This window comes from Coffea arabica, chromosome 8e (assembly GCF_036785885.1).
Source record: "Coffea arabica cultivar ET-39 chromosome 8e, Coffea Arabica ET-39 HiFi, whole genome shotgun sequence".
Lineage (NCBI taxonomy): Eukaryota > Viridiplantae > Streptophyta > Magnoliopsida > Gentianales > Rubiaceae > Coffea > Coffea arabica.
Window position 1 is genome coordinate 47184665 of NC_092324.1, and position 14934 is coordinate 47199598.

At 36.3% G+C, this 14934-nt stretch overlaps 3 protein-coding genes across 7 annotated transcripts; 2 read left to right on the forward strand and 1 right to left on the reverse strand.

Moving 5' to 3' along the window:
- Positions 1–863: 863 nt before the first annotated feature.
- Positions 864–6066, forward strand: LOC113703225 (calcineurin B-like protein 10). Its single transcript, XM_027224521.2, has 9 exons — positions 864–1087; positions 1238–1424; positions 1954–2036; positions 2208–2267; positions 3103–3211; positions 3302–3354; positions 4775–4855; positions 4957–5069; positions 5427–6066. The coding sequence occupies exons 1-9, from the start codon at positions 1055–1057 to the stop codon at positions 5482–5484; spliced, it is 777 nt and encodes a 258-aa protein (XP_027080322.1). The 5' UTR covers positions 864–1054; the 3' UTR covers positions 5485–6066.
- Positions 6067–6205: 139 nt separating this feature from the next.
- LOC113703459 (uncharacterized) lies at positions 6206–10640 on the forward strand. Its single transcript, XM_027224826.2, has 6 exons — positions 6206–7293; positions 7868–7929; positions 8011–8063; positions 8154–8636; positions 8706–8796; positions 10191–10640. Exons 1-6 carry the CDS (start codon positions 7146–7148, stop codon positions 10275–10277), a joined length of 924 nt encoding a protein of 307 aa, XP_027080627.1. The 5' UTR covers positions 6206–7145; the 3' UTR covers positions 10278–10640.
- A 93-nt stretch (positions 10641–10733) lies between these two features.
- LOC113703460 (protein REVERSION-TO-ETHYLENE SENSITIVITY1) lies at positions 10734–14695 on the reverse strand. Of its 5 annotated transcripts, XM_072061979.1 has the most exons (4): positions 14386–14695; positions 13157–13378; positions 11484–11745; positions 10734–11289 (listed from the first exon to the last, which is right to left on the reverse strand). In XM_072061979.1, the coding sequence occupies exons 1-4, from the start codon at positions 14538–14540 to the stop codon at positions 10867–10869; spliced, it is 1062 nt and encodes a 353-aa protein (XP_071918080.1). In that variant the 5' UTR covers positions 14541–14695; the 3' UTR covers positions 10734–10866. The 5 variants fall into 5 exon arrangements, with proteins under 5 accessions (XP_071918080.1, XP_071918081.1, XP_027080631.1 ...); XM_072061980.1 differs by lacking the exon at positions 13157–13378 and having other exon boundaries at positions 14386–14693; XM_027224830.2 differs by lacking the exon at positions 13157–13378 and having other exon boundaries at positions 11484–11927; positions 14386–14690.
- Positions 14696–14934: the final 239 nt, after the last annotated feature.

Genomic DNA, 14934 nt, shown 5'->3' on the forward strand with positions numbered 1-14934 from the left:
TATTAAATAACTACAGTAATTTTTCTACAAAAAAAATCCATAAAAATGCAACCCAATATTTCAATTGGTAACATGTAGCTGTCATTATCGTCCCTTAAACTCACCGACTAATTGGATTCCCTACCAAGCTTCATTATTTTTTTTTATATAGAAAGCTTATGATCAGATTGCGATTTTTTGTAGAAAAATTTTTACATTTTTTTTTGTGAAAATACTTTTCAATCATATTTTTACTTTAAATGCATCAAATTGTTATAATAATTTTTTTTTATAAAAATTCTTAAAAATAGCAATTGAAACATGTTAACGTACAGTATAAAAACTCTTAAAAACAGTAATTCAAACATGCTAATGTATAACCGACTTCCAATAGAGGAATTGACCACCACATTAATAGTGGGATGGGAGGTCAGGAGTTCAAACCTTACCTCTCATTAATGTGCCGTTACGCAAAAAAAAAAAAACATGTTAATGTACAATAAAAAGCAATGCAGGTGTTGTGTGAAACACATGTAAATCAATGTACACAATATTCATAGACTTTTGGTTTCATATTCTTTGCAATCTTGTTGAGCTGGCCAATTCGGATGACAAGTGCGATCTCCACATTACAATTCCAACTCGGGTCCACATCACATGTTACTCAAATTCTGGCTGTCAACATCATACGCAAACAACTTTCTGCAACTTCTTACGTGCAACACCATGAAGTAGTGGATGATTCCCCACCTTTTGGATATCTTTTTGGGTAAACTTCTATTTCGTCAAAAAAAAAAAGATATCTTTTTGGGTATCTTATCTGGTAAAATAAATAAATAAATAAAGGGCTAATTGCAAAATACGATCCTAAATTTTTCTATAGAGTTTTTTTTTTTAATATTTTTTTATAAAAGGTCTATTTATATATATGACATTTGGGTCGGATAAAGCTACCAACCAAGTGAGTCGCCTCATTCTTTCAATTTCAAACCATTCCCTCTCCAGCAAAAAGCAGAAGAAAACATTCCCAGCTGTGACGGGAAAAATGTGAGAAGTATAATGCATTTTTGCTTAGATGAATTCAATGGATTCAACCAACAATTCTCAGGTAGATTTTGATTTTGATTCACAAATGAATGTGTTTCTGTGGTAGATGAATTCAATGGATTCACAAATGAATGTGTTTCTATGGTAGATTTTGATTACGTTGAGTTAATTGGTTTCCTCTCTTTTTCTTTTTATGATGTGAAAATTTTAGGGAAGTTCTTTCACATTTCCTGAGAAGATTTGCGCCGCACTCATCCCATTTATAGCAATAGCTGAAGCTTTAATCTTTGCGTTGTCGGGCTGTTTCGAGTGTCTTCCCAATCCCATAAATCTCCGCCGTCCCAAGAAACTGCGGTGTGCATACAAGGAACTCGTTCAACTATCCCAAGAATCTCGATGTAAATGCTTTCTACTTCCTACTTCATTCGTTTCAGTTCTTATCTTTCTCTTATTTGCCTGGAACTTTTGCGTTAACAATCATCATGACGAAAATGGAAAATATCAATTTTAAACTTGAACAGATGTCATGTATCCACAATTCTTGTATCGTGGGCTTCAAATTTCTTGAAACAGCAGCTAATGGATTTTTTTTTTTGTTTTTTGTTTTCTTTTTCTTTCTTGTTGTGGAAATGTTTGTCTGCATGAAAATTGGAATTTATGATCTCTAATGTTAAATGGGTTTTGGACTAATCAGATCGAAACTTGATTAGCTTTAAGTGGTATGCAGAAAAAGATATACTTTTTCTTATCCTCCATAAGAGTTGGACTTGAAAAAGAAAGGCTCGAAATGAATTGGATTTTGTACTAGACTACAGGGATGAATTGGCTTGTTTATTGAATTTCGGTTTAAAGCCTGGATTCTGTTTGAACAGTTGGGAAGAATGGGAATCGAAAGTTGATGTGTTCAATGGTCTGTACTTTTTTCAGTCTCAGTAAACGAAGTGGAGGCATTGTATGAGTTGTTTAAGAAGTTGAGTTGTTCGATTGTTGATGATGGGTTCATCCACAAGGTATTCTTAATTTATTCTTGCTTAACGTAAAGGTTTTTCGCTTTCAGTTGTGTTGGTTTATACTCTTATTGCGGTAATTTTTGGTCTCTTAGCTATCTTAATAAAGGTGTACTGGGTTTTCTTTTTCCTTGATAAATCTGATTCTTTTTTGGATATTTATTGCAATTACAGGAAGAGCTTCAGCTAGCATTGTTTCAAACTTCACAAGGTGAAAATCTTTTTCTGGATCGGGTAAATGCTCCATAAACACTTCTTCTTCTTTTTCTTTGTCCCATTTTTTTGGGTGTCTAACCTTTAGTTGGATTCGAATTATTTCTTCAATTAAAAAAGAAATGGAGTTGATTAATGAGGCATTGTTGATCCAGATGGAAATCAAAATTTTGTGCATGTTTAGGTTTTGCCAGAAGGTTAACGAGCCGCAATTCTTTGCATGTGTATTCATTTCAATGGCCTCCAAAGAAAATGTTTGCAGGCAATTCTTTGCATGCCTGTTCATTGCAATTTGTTTATTACTTGGAAATCTTCAAGTGCTTGTGACTTGGGACATCAAATACTTCCATATCTGCCATTTTTTATCTTTATATAGGATTATTCTGTCCCCTTCCTTTCAAAAGTAAATAGCTTCCTGTGAATCAAAGACCATGATTCTCAGTAATTACCAGGGAAAGCAACAGATAAATAACTGATCACAAGAGATACTTTTATTGTGTGGTTCAATTTTTATTTATATCTGCAACTTTTGTGTCTGTTGTTATGATAGCCAAAGTCATGCTCTCCTGAGAGCAGTGCCAGATTTCATATGCAAGGCCCTCAATTCTGGAAGCTTGCATACCATCCCTTCAAGTTGATTTGAGTCATCCAGTTACCGCCTATTGCACATGTTGGAGCTCAATGTTATTTGAAATTGACGTAGCTGATTAACATTTTGTGCAATATCATAGTGCATGCTATATCACATTTAGCGTATCACTTTACCAGTTAAGGAGTCATTGTGATATGTTCGTGCATTGTGCAAATTGTTTTGCATTTAGTTACTTCACTTACTAACCTGATGCCACCTTTGCAGGTTTTTGATCTTTTTGATGAAAAGAGAAATGGTGTAATTGAGTTTGAGGAGTTTATCCATGCCCTGAATGTATTCCATCCATGTGCTCCAATGGAGGAAAAAATAGATTGTGAGTGACCAGGCGAATCAATTCTTTGGCTGACAGAATGGCATCTGATTTAGATTGTACTGACTAAATTTGCCTCGTATTCTTTCGCAGTTGTCTTTAAGCTTTATGATCTGAGACAGACAGGGTTCATTGAGCGAGAAGAAGTAAGTGCTGGTACATTATGAACATCTTGTTAGTAGATACTGTTGCTGAAATCAATACTCTAAAAGTACAAAATTTATGATTTATTGGCTACAATAGTTAGTAAACTACAGTACGCCAAAGTACATTACGGATTTCTTTCTCAAAGTTACAGTGAAAAAATAAGTTGTCATTTTTACTGCAACTCATGCAAACATACCAGAATAAGCTTATAAAATAAGCAAATAAGTAAGCTTGAACGTATAAGTCAAACACAACTCTCATAAAAGCCATGGAAATTTCCATAGTAGACTTCATTGTTATTAAAGCTAATGTCTGTGGCTTGTCAATTAATTTCTTTACTCATGGTCATGTAGTATTAATTAGGGAGAGGGAAAAAAAAGAATTGCAATATGTTAAAAGGCATGAGAATAAAGAAAATAAAGTTTACTTTTGAGAATGCCCCCCTCCCTCTCTCTCCCTCCCTCCCTCCCTCCACCTTTAGTTTGGTGCCTTGTTCTTGATTTGATCATCTAGCAGCCTTGGTTTTAATCAGCAGACACATGAAAAAAAGTAAAGAATAAAAGTAGAAGCAACTAGGGCTGAATGGTGTCAGTAGGAATTAGCTTTTCTGGTTTGTCATTCTAGGTCTTTTGTATTCTAGAGGCGCACACTTTTGGACGAACTCAACTGGTATGATACTTTGCTCTCTAAAGAGATGTGTTTTTCCCGTATCATTGACAAAGAGATGGAAAATGCGACTAAAATTGAAGTTGGTGTATGTTCGCTAATGTTTTGCATGATCTTAGGTTAGTGACTTTCATTCAATGCTGCTTGTGAAATGGCTTCTTGAATTTAATTTCACAAGGGCAAAAAGTCTTTGAGTTTGGAATCTTCCTTGTCCACCTTGTTTTACTTACAAGATTGTGGAGTGATTGCCAAAATCATGATCACTTAAACATCTCAAGTAGGTGGAATGGTATCGCCAATAAAGGATTGGTTACTACGTTGCAATTTCTGTTCTGCATAATTAGTAAGACTCTCACGAGCCACCCATTAATCTGGCAATGTTGGCTCCCTTCTAAAGAATCCCATTCCAATAAACATGTTTATGAAAGTTATTGATGACGTTTATGAAAGTTATTGATCACATACATATTGCTTTAAGTTGGTGATGTTCATTTTTATTCTGCTTTTGACATGCTTTTGAATTTCGTTACCATCCAATCATAAGGCATATTGCATTTTCTAATTCCACATTGTTTTAACAAAAAATTGTAGCATTGTGACAAACATGATCTTGGTCCTTATTCATACACCTTGAATCATCTGCATTCTGAATGGCCTAATAAGCAATTCTTACGATGTCAAACTATTAGTTTTAAGTGCTTCATGCAATAGCAATTTAGAGTCTATGGTGTTACCGACAAAACTTTACTTCAGGTCAAGCAAATGGTGATTGCAATTCTAATGGAATCTGAGATGAAGTTGTCTGATGATCTTCTGGAGCAAATTCTTGACAAGGTACTAGTTTTTCCAAAATTTAACCAATGCTTCCGTGCTTACTAAGTGGTCTCTTTCTTCATGGATCATGCTGTGATTGGACATTTTCATTCTACTTGTAGACTTTTGCCGATGTTGATGCAGACAGGGATGGGAGAATTAATAAAGAGGAGTGGAAGGATTTTGTTATTCAGCATCCCTCACTCTTGCGGAACATGACTCTTCCATACTTGAAGTATGTCACTTCCTTGTGGCTTCATTCTTATTTGTTTATCATTCTTTCCATTTTCTTACCATTTTCCAACATTCATGAAGTCCCCTTCTAGCAAAGACACCTACACTACTGGAAGTTACTCATCAATATGTAGGAGGCACATGGTGTGCGCTCTCTATCTATTGACTTTCATGCACTCTTTCGCCCCATGAAAGTTGTACCAGTTCCCCTCTCTTTCTTTATTGCTATCTTCCTTATTAAGACTTCGGCCCTCGTCAGCTTGTTAGAGGGATAATTTCAATTCATTTCTAAGGGTACTCTTTTGTCAATTTTGAAGAGCTTGAAAAAATATTTGACCATGATTCTCTCATTTTCCAGAGACATCAGCACTGTATTCCCCAGTTTTGTTTTCAACACAGTGGTTGAAAATGCTTAAGTAAAATTCTGAGGAGAGTATCATTTCGGGGTTGCTATTGGTTAGACATGGATGCTTTTAGCTCCTCAGCTTCTTGTTTGATGCAGAGATATCAACCAAGTTCTTAGAGGTGCAAAAATCAGTCCTTCAGCAGGGAATTTTGAGGTGGCATCACTTGGTATTCTTCTTGCTATGGATTGATCAATTTTGAAATCTCATTCTCTCGTACAATCCAACTGCAAGCCCCCCTGTACATATATTCATCTGGAGCAGTTATTTAGAGCAACAGCATTGCAGCATTTTCTGCTAGAATGTTTCAGTTGGTTACAAACGTTTCTGTACATTACTTTTCCTTGTAACCAACCTTAGCTTTGGATTATACATTAGCGTGTTTTCTGCTCATTTTTATGCATCAGTTTCCTTTTCTGCTTTCTGGTCACCTGAGATTTGACTGTTGTTAGTGAAGCTCACTAGGGTCATTTTTCTGTACATGATTGACTGCCTTTTTTACAATCTGCCTAGTGTTTGGCGATTGTCATCTATAATAGAGAGCTAGAATATCCTTGATTTTTGTTCTTGGGTATTCCAGTACTTTAAATTTGAGAGTTGAATACTGTTTAACATTTGCAGTAGGATGATTAATTGTTCAAATCTCGTCAATACAGACCTTAAACTTTTGCTTAATCTTAGATTGCATGTAATTGCAGCTGTCTAGCTCATAATGAATAAGCAAACTCTATACTGGCTATGACAAATTGCTTTATCTCTGCTTTTCTCCCTGCTTGACTACTAATGCTTAACACATACATCGTCAATTTGTGTATTGCAGGTAATTTTTGATTTTAGTATTTTTGAAAAGTGTGACTAAAAACTAAGGGTTGGCGGGTCAAATGATTACACTTAAATTTTGTCACCAGACAAACAACGACATAATAACAGCCTCCTTGGAAATTGGAGATGTGGTGCTTTAAAAAAAAATCATTTAAATAGCAAAGATTAATACTTAATCATTTTAATAGGGTTTCATCGCCACTATTAGCAAGAAACGCGATCGTTAAATTAATCATCACCCATAAGAAAAAAACTTTTAAGAATAGTGTGGTCATCAATTAAATTAAACAACTATATAAGAGTGGTTGCACATCACATAGGTATAAGATTATTAATGATTACTTTTCCAAGAGGTTATTAGCTACATAACCAATTATCAAACAACATTTATGCTGGTTACTAAAATGACAACGAAGTGAAATCTAGTTGATAAAATGCTTGCCAACAAGTAACGGGTCGAGTTAGGGAGTTAGTAAGGAATAGTTAATAAAATGCTTCATTTGTAACCGATCCATAAGGGATGGGTTCAAGCTAAAGAGCAAGTAGGAATCAATCCTTGTTAATCGTCTTTAAAAATGCAAAACACTGAAGGGACAGAAAGAGTTCCTAAGCCCTAGGCCCCTGGTGCAAATCCATCTACCATACACATGGCTAGACCCACTCACAGCCAAGACAAAGCCCAACCCATACTTGGAATTGGCAAAGGCTATATAAGCCTCGGCCGCAAGCCGCTGGTGACCTCCTTTTTCAGTTTTTTCTGTTTGATTCCTAGTCTCGACTTTCCCAAACGCAACGCTGCCTGCTGGGACTTCGTAACCACTGTCACCTGAGAGAGAGAGAGAGAGAGAGAGATGGCGGACAAGCCAAGCAGAGCATTGGTGTTGTACGGAGATGGGTTGGCCTCATTCATCTCCCCGTCTCATACCCACCTCCATTCCTTGGCTTCTCTCGCCTGCTGTGGCTTCTTGACCCTCCCTCATTCCGCTCCTCTTCCTTCTGGTAACTGCTTCTCTACATGCACCAGTTTTTGTTTATTCCTTTTGCGTTTTACGCTTAATAATCTCTTACATCTATTATGCATCATATATAGTTCTTCGAGTTATCTATGCCCTTTGTTGTGATTTGTATTTAGTTGCTATTTACAGCTGAAATGGCCAAATGGGGCCGCTTTTTCCTTTTCTTTTGGTGGGGTTGGTGATTTTGTTTTATAGAAAATAAGTTACTTTGTCTTAGTTGATTCTAAGATAGTCTAAATTGGTATCTGAGCATGCCATTAGTTCACCCGGCAATGCTAATGACTGTGAACTAGAAGTTTGCAGGTCTAACTAATTTATGATTCACGAATAATGAGAATTTATTTCCAATTCTTGAGAATAAAGGTTTCAACATTTCCAAAGATTCAGTCTTGGCCGTGAAAGTATAACGCGTCTCTTTGCAGTTTGGACAATTTGATGATAATTAAAGCTCTTGGCTTTACAGTTGTTTCAAATATGATTAGCATCGTACTCTTAATCTTTGAATTGCATTTTGTCAGTTCTTTATTTACTTGGGCATTACCTTGCAAAAAATGTAGATTCAAGAATAATTAGAGATTTTGCAGAGCTAGTGGATAGTTCTGAAGCTTATAACAAGGGCGTAAGTTTTAAATTTTTGAATTAAGATATATTGGTGAGCATAATTTATCTGACTCTAACACCTCTTTGTTTTGGTTTTTAGAATCTGAAAGAATCTTTGGAAGCTGAATCTCCTATTCCATCTATATCTGAGAGGTTCAATTTTTCGCTCCAACTGTATGACTAGGATAATATTTGCAGTCCATCCATAAACCGTTCCCCTCTGACCTTTTCAATTAATCTCAGGTTTATGGGGATGAAAGCTGCTGTAATTACTAATAATTCAAATTTACAATGCTTCGGGAGCAAACTTGGATTAACCATGTTGCAGTCAAATGAGGTAATTGACAGTGGCCTTTCCCTGGCTGATTCATCAATTGTGGCCTCTCAATTGCTGAAGTTGCTTGGATTTGAAGGAGGGAAAACTTTAGAGACAAGCCAGTTTGATTTACTTTTTGTTCACATAGGAGCTGGTGAAGAGCCAAATGGTCTTTTGGACCTTGAACATGTCAATGATTTAATTGGTGCATTACTGCACATAGCAAAACCTGGAAATGAGATTAGCTCTCGGTTGCATCTGTCTGTTATATTGAGTTATGGAACCTTCATTGATGAAAATCCAAATCTTTGTTTCTCTGTTGCCGAGCATGATAGTAACTCTGAGCTATCTGTCCTTTTCCCCCGTCAAAGCTACACAATGAAAGGAGGGAAGCTGCGAGAAAATGTTAGGTAAATGATGCAGGGTATGTTCTAGTAAAACCAACACATGTTGCCTCCATCTAACATGTTATGTAACAGGCACCTCTATCCGATGTTAATTGCTCAATGGCAGAATGCTGTAACTCGCAAAGATGTTGTTGAGACCTATTCCTTTTCAAATTTTAAAGAGGTACTATTTATAAATTTTGGTACAGCTTTGAATCCTATGGAGCACAGTATGGAATAGCAGCATGTAACTCGTAGATGCTTTTCTTTCTCTCTTCTTGTGTCATCCTTGTTTTCTTTCCTTGTTCTTAGGATATTTGTTAATCTCCATGAAAGTTATCAAGCTTTCAATTGTTTTGATTGTTGAATGCTTTTTGGTCCCTGGAACTGGTGCTCATGCTATCTGTTTTGTATACTCTTGTCTACCATTTGTAGTAATGCACATTGGTCAAGTTATGTTGATTGAATATCCAACTGCATCTCTTATTCCTTTCTGCGTATCTTAGAATATTTTCTTCCTCAACGTTGACATTGACAATCAAAAGCAATATGTATCCCACAAGGAACTAAAAAATGTTTGACTGGGGTAGTTGCATGAATTATTTTTTGGTAGGAAAGCATGATAGATGTTCTCATGCAATATGTTTTTAATGCTACCAACTTTAGATCAAGTAGAATGTTGAAGCCGTGTTGTCTGTTATTACTGGTTATTTTGTTGCATCCCTTCTCAGTTTTGGTGTTTCCATCATGTGATTCATGGAGGTCATTTGATTGGGAAATTAATTACTTATGACGACAAATTTGTGAACTTATAGACGTTTAATGCGCATCTTAAGTGAGAGTTACATGCTCCCTTTATCCCGTTGCTAGCGTCATACTTTTCTTTCTGGTCATTCACAAAATATTTGTTGCTAACTAAATTTGGTAGGAAATTTATTGGCCAAACCCTTCTATTTTGCTAATTGTTGAGTGCATTTAAGGGCCCCGCTGGATGAATCTACACATATAGCCATGCTGCACTTGCGAGCATGGAATGCACGAGGAGTCCTTTTAATCACCAATTTTACTGTGCACATGTTTGATTTTGTGGAACTTCATGAGACTGGGTTGTCCACTGTGTCAAATCATCATTTAGTTCAATATCAAATGTAGTCAGCACCCAATTCCTTCCTTATCAAGCTACTGTTACACATAAGTTGGAAAACTGGATAGGACTAGCAATTTAGGATGGATGAAGTGTTTGGCTTTTCAAAAAAGCTGTTGGCCGTCTGTTGTTTCTCTGGTATTGACATTTTGTTATGTAGGACCTATGGTGATCCTATAAAATCTGTCATTTCTGCAACTCTTGTGAGGTAGATGATGCTGAGACTCAGCTTAATGCATATTAGTGTTGCAGAAGTGATAAGATTGTTATCTCTTGCTTCTTTTCCCTACCTCTAGTGAGTAGCATACTGGATGCTTTTTAGGTTCACTGATCTGCAATAATCATCATTGTGACTCACCATCTACATAATAACATTCATGGCGATTTTTCTGGAATTTGAAGTAATTGTTTGAGCATCTCCCCTTGTCATGCAGCATGGAGGATACCTTGTGATACCTGCTGATAGATTTCTACACGAAGTGGCATTTAAGCTTTGGAAGGCCCCAAAGTATGGAGCTTGAAGTTGAGGCAAATTGTGAAGCTTGAGCAACGACTGGGAATTAGTTAATACTATAGATAAAAAGTATTTCACCATCTTTTTCCCATTCCTATGGTTGGATGGAGAAACAGTCTATCCGCATGGATTTGGTCTTTTCAAGTATAGGGCCAGATTTATCTTCTTGTTTTTGCTTGTATTTACTCATGAAACGAAGGTAATTCACCAGTGAGAGGCTGAGCACTCGTCACAATAATTGTACGAGACAATGTACATTGTAGGCAACAAATGTAGACAGTTAAAGAACAATTGTATATTCTAAGACAATAGGTGTAAAATAATACGTAGGGCAGCATTAGCCGTCCATCCATCATTTGGAATTTTTCCACTCAATTTGCTAGCCTTTCAAGCAACCTTTTTCTGTAAATAACAGAAACAATTTAAGGATAGACAAGAAACATATAAAATGGCTGGCACTGGATTTGCTAAGACCAATGTGAATTCTTTGATTAATCACAAGTTATCGAACAAAAACTAGTACTACTTCAAACTTTCAATAGAAGGTACTTCACATTACATCAGGCAAGAACAAGATCTCCCGAGCGCCGCACCAGCTAGCTCTCCAATACATTGTTAAGGCAGTAATTAGCCAAAATGTACCATCCAATAAGGAGAAGGGCAAAAGAAAACATTGCAACGAGAAAAGGCCATCCCACCACCACAACACCCAGGCACATCACTGCCACAAAAGGTAAAAATGACCTTAAAACTGACAGGACATCAACCCAATGCCCTTTAAACAATATCAGAGCTGCAACCTTAATCATGTTCCATTGCATTGAACCCCTGTAGCAGAGCCGGTTCAGACAATAAGCAACAAATGAGTAACAATTGCATGTAAAAAGGTTGTATGACTTGTGCTCAAAGTGACGCATGCTTGATTGGAGAGCGTCATCCCATGTGATAGCTGTCCCATTCTCGGCATGTTTGTAACCATGCTTACACATGTGCCCCGCAAGGTTTGGAGGGAAGCAGCACTGTTTAAACATTAAAATTTTTTGCAGAAACAAGTTATCCAACAGTCTGACTAATCATATGGAGCTGCCTCTCCTATCCATTCTAGTATTCAAGAAAAATGAAGGGGAGGGGGGAGGTATCAAAATTTTGGGGCTTAACTGAGAGAGAGACCAATTGACACCAGTATCAAGCAATAGCAGTCATTAAGGAGTACCTGCTCTCTGTCTAATTGAAGGTATCTGGCTACGGAGCCAAATGCAAAGTCATTGACATTCACAAAGTTGGATCCAGAAAAATCTAGAATAGTACCATCCTCCATGCATATGCCAACCTGTCCGATAAAAGGTGCCAGCCATGAGACAACTGGGAGGGGCGTCCAAACTATACAACAGGGGAACTTTGAATTTTTTGGATCAATCTCCCCAAGTGGCCAGAATTCATGCTGAATCCTCCCCACAGAACTTTTACTTCCAATGCTGTGGATAGGTGTAAGCTCCATCATAGAAAGTCTTCTTAAAGGCATACGGCCATATATAGTCTAGTTCTCTTAAGCATTTCCAGTTCAGACAACACCCTCCGACATAATCGATATGCAACTCACACAAGATGACAGAGACAGGTATATCAATAGTGCAGTAACTCAATGCAAAAAGGTTCTCTGCCAAAAAAAAAAAAACTATAGTGAAACATTAAGCTATGAAGGGCAGCAACCAGAAATAAGCACTCAATGCTTATGTTGATTAAAATAAAATCTTGACCATGTAAAAAAAAAAAAAATTCAGACAAGACATATAAGTATCAGCAAAGGTTATTCATCTGAAAATAAAGAGAGAAACAGAGGCAGCAGAACTAAATGATGAAGCACATTGATACACACCATTCACTTCACCTTGATTAAATAGTTAAAGATTCATATTCCATGATTTAGCATTAAGCAGCTTGTTTTGGAGTGATATCTTGCTTACCTAATGCCTTACTAGCATCCATACACAAGCACACAGAATGTTATGAGAATGTTAAATATGGTTCAAGCATTCTGCACATATTCAAATTCATTCCATGAAACACTTATATAGAGTTATACTAGTTTCCATTCATTTCCCAAACTTAATTCAGTTCTTGTCGAATTACCAAAAATCATACAACATTACCCACAAGTTGCAGCAGAAGATGCTCTTACCATCTACTCATGAATGCATTTGATAGCATTCATTAGATGGCAAGATCTGTTTAGTTGTACTTAGCAACACACATGATATTTAGTGACTCACTACTGCACGGAAAACAACTATCTTTTTTGTGTATCATTCAATAATTTTAGCCACTCAAAATGGTAATTGCTTCAACCAATATTTTCCAAATCCATCAACTCCAATCTAGGAAAGATCATTCAGCATATTCATTACAAAAACCAAAGTGAAAATAATTTCCTACACTGAGGTTTTCATAAGTACATTTATTTCCATTCAACTTTCACATCATGCCTCTTAAACTTGCCCTGCATGGTAGCATTGCAAAGACATGTTTAACACCTTGAAATTCTCTTGTAAGCTATTGAAATGAAAATGCAGAGATCAAATACTAAAACAGACAGGAAAAGCTTGCAACAAAGGCGTGCAGTCAAAAACTTCAAGTCAGATATCTATAATTATCGAAAAAAGTAGTTGATACAACCTTTTCATCCCCTTTTTATTTAGAAGATACCAGCTTGCAATTTAGTTCTATTTCTGTAATTTGTAACACAATCATTACCACATTTCCACCCTGTCTAGCTGATGGGATTCCCATCTTGCATAGAGAAAAAGGATTGCCAAGTGCAGTATTGGAGATGGAAGATGGCAAGTATGGAATGATTCCTCAGAAGCTAATGATAGAAATATAGGTTACCAAAAGAGCCAGAAGAAGATGCAATCTATCCCTTCTGCATGACTTAGATTGAGCTTTTGTTTTGCACAAATGCATACAGAATCATCAGTTGGCAGCAGCCCAAAAGCCAGAAAGGTACTTGACAAGGCTGGAATTAACTCAGTGAATGTGGTTATTATCTCAACGATGTTATGGTCTGAAGCCAATAAGTCATTACTGGTCAATTGAGACTTCACTGCTGACCTGAAATCAAACTCTGTTAACCCACCTTACCAATCCTAATTCCTGCTATCCAAAGAAAAGCCACATTTCCAATTACCACTCAAGCAAAATTACAACAAAAAATGACATCAAGCTTGAGCTTGAAGAAAAGAGACCTATATTTAAAAGTTATGGATGATTAAGCTTCTATTACTCAATAAATAAAAGGAATCCAAAGCACTAGTTAATGTGGAGCAACCGATTCGACTAGGGAGACCACAACTATAAGTGCTTTGGAGAAGGGCCACTAAGGAAACATCAAGGCATGAAGACCAGTAAGCCAACCAAGCATCTCCAAGTGGGACTCAGCTATCATACAACCAATGCCCTTAGTAAAAGCTATAAAAGAATTGCATTTCTTAATTTTTTGACTCAAAGTAACTTACAGTCAAACCTTAAACGATCTTTCAATCATCATATACTCCAAACTCTCATAAATTATCCAGCTTCAAGGGAAAGGCCAAGAATCTGGTTAACTCCCTTAAACGTAATACTACCTAAGAAACCAACCTATGAACTTATGACTTGTGATTATAACAATTAAACCCCATACTTGATTTCTTAAACAACTGAATTTTTGCCCCCAGCAATCATTATTGTCTGTAGAGATATTTTGATCAGCAACAAGTGAAATAAAGTACTCAACAATGGATAACTCACATAAACAGGGGATAAACCTAAAGCATCAGAAGTTGATTAGCAACTACAATAATTATATATCTTGAAAATTTTAATTTATCTTTGATACTCAGCCCTTAGTAACCAAACTTTTCTGATGCCATCTTGATAATGTCACAGTTTATATATACCACCTATGTAACAAGCCCAGATACAAAACAAACCAAATAAGAAATAAAGAAAGGAAAAGATCAAAACTTTTTCCACAAAAGGAAAAAAAAAGGTTAAAAAAAAACCCCATTAATCAAATATTATCATGGCAACAAATAAAGCAAAACTAAGTTAAGAAACAGTTAAGATGGATAACAAACCTGTAACACTTTTTGAAGGTTTTAAGGAAGTTCGATAGTTTTAAGGCAGCTATATATTGCATAGTCTGAGGAAGGAGGAGAAGAAGAGTTACAAGAAGAAGAAAACTTCGACAAATACAGGTGCAGACACAAGGAGCCATATTTATGCTTCCCATAATTCTGATTTAAAAAAAAAATACAAGAAATTTTTCTGGAGAGAGAAAAGAGAGCATGAGAGGGGTGACTTTATTAGCAATTGTTGTGAGGCGGAAGTAACTGGTTTTTGCCTTTAGGCGGATTTTCTTTGTATTAAAAATTGGAAAGGGAAGATGCAGGAACTTGGGAAGATGCATGTATCTACTTAATCTCTTCTTCAAAGGTGGACCCTAGCTGGTTGGGCAAGATTTCCTTGTATTTTTTATTTTGGCCCTGATGTTTTAGTTAATTGTTATTAGGTCCTTTAATTTATTAAACTTAGGCAATTTGCAACTAGATCTAGACATTGGACGAGAGCATGTCGTGCATGTTTTGTTGGCGCCTTCAATTTCCAATTTTAGAAGGAGAAAATGC